The sequence below is a fragment of the Oncorhynchus mykiss genome, chromosome 2 (genome assembly GCF_057628025.1).
Source record: "Oncorhynchus mykiss isolate SJ-2025 chromosome 2, ASM5762802v1, whole genome shotgun sequence".
NCBI lineage: Eukaryota > Metazoa > Chordata > Actinopteri > Salmoniformes > Salmonidae > Oncorhynchus > Oncorhynchus mykiss.
Genome location: NC_143023.1, coordinates 3224539 through 3229818, shown reverse-complemented (window position 1 = coordinate 3229818; position 5280 = coordinate 3224539). Strand labels below are relative to the sequence as shown.

Genomic DNA, 5280 nt, shown 5'->3' with positions numbered 1-5280 from the left:
ACATTTGAAATCTTAAAAATTACTCCATGCTTCTGGAGTCAACGGCTATTCTGTTGTTGACCCAATCTGTCGACATGGTCTGTCATAATGTAATCATTTGGGCTACTACAATATCAGAACATGAGCGATTAGGTCAGTAATAATGTAATCATTTGGGCTACTACAGTATCAGAACATGAGCGATTAGATCAGTCATAATGAAATCATTTGGGCTACTACGGTATCAGAACATGAGAGATTAGGTCAGTCATAATGTAATCATTTGGGCTACTACAGTATCAGAACATGAGAGATTAGGTCAGTCATAATGTAATCATTTGGGCTACTACAGTATCAGAACATGAGCGATTAGGTCAGTAATAATGTAATCATTTGGGCTACTACAATATCAGAACATGAGCGATTAGGTCAGTAATAATGTAATCATTTGGGCTACTACAGTATCAGAACATGAGCGATTAGATCAGTCATAATGAAATCATTTGGGCTACTACGGTATCAGAACATGAGAGATTAGGTCAGTCATAATGTAATCATTTGGGCTACTACACTATCAGAACATCAGAGATTAGATCAGTAATAATGTAATCATTTGGGCTACTACAGTATCAGAACATGGACTGATATTTCATCCGGCCAAGATGTGTGTGTGTAATACGTCTGTATTTGTAAAGGAATATAATTAGTTGACAGTATTCTAACCTCGTCCCCAGTTCATGTAAGATGTGTGTGTGTGTGTGTGTGTAATACATCTGTATTTGTAAAGGACTGTAATTAGTTGACAGTATCCTAACCAGTATCCTAACCTCGTCCCCAGTTGTCCCTTGTGTTTACTGTTTGTCAGAATATTGTGACAACAAAACATACCATGGTCACCCCATATTTCCATGTACTATTTGATACAGGCCATTGATCCTGTCTTACTGCCCATTGGTCTAACTCTATATGTAGCCACGCCCACTTGCTTGTGTGTCATTGGGCCGGAACGCACCGGAAATTGGAAGACAAACGAGACAAATTGGCCGTGCCTTTGTTGCCAGGCTACACAAGGTGGTTATTATGGGTCTCTTTAGTAGATCTTAAAGGCGGTGAGCTTTAAGTCCCCTCTGACACGAACGTAGGTAATGACGTCCAGGACGGTACGGTTGGGGAATTTGATCTCATGTCCATTAGGCATCTCCACTTCAAACAGGTCTCCGGTCAGCTTCAGGACAATCTGAGAGAGAAGGGAGAGAGGAAACCCGTCACTATGACAACACATTGACTTACTCTCATTGTTACATCACTATATTCTACGCCTAGTTCAACTCTGACTTGACTAGTTAATTACAGACTCTCATTGTTACATCACTATATTCTACACCTAGTTCAACTCCGACTTGACTAGGTAATTACAGACTCATTGTTACATCACTATATTCTACACCTAGGTCAACTCCGACTTGACTAGTTAATTACAGACTTTCATTGTTACATCACTATATAACTAACTACACTGAACAATGCAGTCAGAATGACAGAACTCATAACTGACTACACTGAACAATGCAGTCAGTATGACAGAACTCATAACTACACTGAACAATGCAGTCAGTATGACAGAACTCATAACTAACTACACTGACCAATGCAGTCAGTGTGACAGAACTCATAACTAACTACACTGAACAATGCAGTCAGTATGACAGAACTCATAACTAACTACACTGAACAATGCAGTCAGTATGATAGAACTCATAACTAACTACACTGAACAATGCAGTCAGTATGATAGAACTCATAACTAACTACACTGACCAATGCAGTCAGTGTGACAGAACTCATAACTAACTACACTGACCAATGCAGTCAGTGTGACAGAACTCATAACTAACTACACTGAACAATGCAGTCAGTATGACAGAACTCATAACTACGCTGAACAATGCAGTCAGTGTGACAGATATCATAACTAACTACACTGAACAATGCAGTCAGTATGACAGAACTCATAACTAACTACACTGAACAATGCAGTCAGTATGACAGAACTCATAACTAACTACACTGAACAATGCAGTCAGTATGATAACTATGAAGTTAGAGGTGGTGAATCAGCAAAAAAAGCCTTCTAGTCTTCGTGTACAGCTAGCATACGTTCAGTCTTTGCGCTAAGCTAGCGCTAACACAAGTTAGCATTGGCACGCAAAACTACCTTTTTAACTTCCGTCATACTGGACTCAGAGACATAAAAATGGTATGCACAAGTTCATTCGATTCATCCCTTTAAGAAATACCACAATGACATTTCTTCTCAAATTTTATATTTTCATTTATTTAAACATTTGTATAGATATATATATATATATCTGGGACTAACGTCCTCCTTCGGTCCAGTCAGGACTCTCTTCCCATCCCAACAATTGTCCCACCTTGACAGTAGAACCCCTTTGGAGGTCACTGTGTTTCTCTCTCTCCTCGTGACCCCAGCAGCCGTCAATCTTGGAGTTGCACACAAGCACAGCACCGTCCGTGTCATCCTCAAAACGTGGGTTGAAGTGCAGTGCCAGGTGATCTTCGTCACAGCCCAGTTCTATCTGGAACCTTGAGGTTCGTTCAAACGAGGGAGATAATTCGCTGTCAAAATTTTGTTTTGTGCTAAGCCCGCAAACGTTCGGTAACATTAGGAAACAGTCCGAGAAGGGTAGTTGTGAGGCGAACGTAAGTGTCCGTTTTGGGTCGAAACTGCCGATACAAATAATAATTTGTCCATGTAGGGTTTCTATTGCATGTAGTAGGAATATAAAGTCATTAGCAGTATGACCACGGTAATCATCGCTGTTTGTTGTTGTACCCCAACATTTTGGAATGTTCATTCAAATCGTTCAACTGAAATCGTTGCTAGGTGACGCGTTCGCCGCAAACAGAACCCTTCTTGGACCTGAGTAATAGGAAGTCACGTGACAAATCATTCCAGAAACCCCACTACATGTCTGCACTTCTCTGACATGAATTGGTTTCACACATACAGTATACTACATACACTATACTATACATACAGTATACTACATACACTATACTATACATACAGTACACCACATACAGTATACTACATGCACTATACTATACATACAGTATACCACACATACAGTATACCACGTGCAGTACAGCACACATACAGTATACTACATACAGCATACTACACATACAGTATACCACACATACAGTACACTACATACACTATACATACAGTATACTACATACACTATACTATACATACAGTATACCACACATACAGTATACCACGTGCAGTACAGCACACATACAGTATACTACATACAGCATACTACACATACAGTATACCACACATACAGTACACTACATACACTATACATACAGTATACTACATACACTATACTATACATACAGTATACCACACATACAGTACACCACGTGCAGTACAGCACACATACAGTATACTACATACAGCATACTACACATACAGTATACCACACATACAGTATACTACATACACTATACATACAGTATACTACATACACTATACTATACATACAGTATACCACACATACAGTACACCACGTACAGTATACCACACATACAGTATACCACGTGCAGTATACCACACATACAGTATACCACGTGCAGTATACCAATAGCACACATACAGTATAGCACACATACAGTATACCACATACACTATACATACAGTATACCACACATACAGTACACCACGTACAGTATACCACACATACAGTGTACCACGTGCAGTATACCAATAGCACACATACAGTATAGCACACATACAGTATACCATATACAGTATAGCAACACTAAACCGTTCTCCATTCTCTAGTCTTTAGAACAAACATTTGTGGAACTGTTGGTTTGTTTTTCAACTCTTCTTCTAAAATAATGTGATGGGTTCTCTGCGAGTGATTTCCAGACCAGACCAGACCAGGTAAATGTACGTACCCCTTCGCCTCAGGCAGAATCCTCCCCTCCACTTTCAACTGGTCTCCAGCTCTCAGCTTCACATTCTTCAGCTCAAGTACCTGTTATGAAGAAGCGTACAGTTGACTGTCTTTGGACGTATAAGGTCAAAGGGGATCGTCTTTTATTCAACGTGTCACGTTGGGTTTGCTTCATGCCATCATTTATCTCTGGCTTTGTAATCACAATTTACAGTTTGTCCCATTAATATTGTATAGTAATGTACATAATAGTAACCAGTGTCACACCCTGACCAAACCAAAATAGAGACATAAAAAAGGCTCTCTAAGGTCAGGGTGTGACACTGAATACTATTATGTACATTACTATATGTATATATATGTATATGTCTCTATTTTGGTTTGGTCAGGGTGTGATTTGGGGTGGGCATTCTATGTTCTGTTTTCTATGTTTTTTGTGTTTCTATGTTTTGGCCGGGTCTGGTTCTCAATCAGGGACAGCTGTCTATCGTCGTCTCTGATTGGGAATCATACTTAGGCCGCTGTGACGGTTTTCTTCCGCTGAAGGAGAGGAGGACCAAAATGCAGCGTTGGGTAGTGTTCAACATGTTTAATAAAGTCAATAAACGTGAACACTACAAAATACCAAAACAACACATGTGGAAAAACCGAAACAGTCTAATCTGGTGCATAGACACAAAGACAGAAGACAATCACCCACAAAATACCCAAAGAACATGGCTGCCTAAATATGGTTCCCAATCAGAGACAACGATAAACACCTGCCTCTAATTGAGAACCAATCTAGGCAACTATAGACTTCCATAAACACCTAGACCAGAGAAACACCCCATAAACATACACAACCCCTAGACCAGACAAAACACATAAATCCCTCTTGTCACACCCTGACCTAACCAAAATATTAAAGAAAACAAAGATAACTAAGGCCAAGGCGTGACAAGCACGAAAGTTATTAAGACTTACCATTGTCTTTGCCATGTTGTCACTGGTGGTGGTGGGGAACAAAAACAGTCCTGAATCTAGTGTGGGATGGAACGAGAGAAGCCTCTATGCTGAGATACACAGAGATTTAAAAGGTAAGGTTATAAGTCCAGCCCCCTTTCACATATCACTAACGGATTAGCATGATGAGGGGGGTCAAGAGGTACTTCATGATGATTCAATCCACAGATGTTTGATTATCCCACTGAGCCCAATGCTGGGCTTTAACAAGGAGCTTGGTGACTGTAGAGACAGCTTACTACTGTACAGTGCTGATGATGTCACGCATACTGAACAACCTGCTCTTTGATCAGTAATCAACTGT

The 5280-nt window shown here is 40.0% G+C and overlaps 1 protein-coding gene across 1 annotated transcript; it reads right to left on the bottom strand.

The window, feature by feature from the left end:
- Window positions 1-927: 927 nt before the first annotated feature.
- On the bottom strand, window positions 928-5049 carry LOC149984756 (galectin-1-like). Its single transcript, XM_090216051.1, has 4 exons — window positions 4938-5049; window positions 3973-4052; window positions 2412-2583; window positions 928-1216 (listed from the first exon to the last, which is right to left on the bottom strand). Exons 1-4 carry the CDS (start codon window positions 4950-4952, stop codon window positions 1070-1072), a joined length of 414 nt encoding a protein of 137 aa, XP_090072177.1. The 5' UTR covers window positions 4953-5049; the 3' UTR covers window positions 928-1069.
- Window positions 5050-5280: the final 231 nt, after the last annotated feature.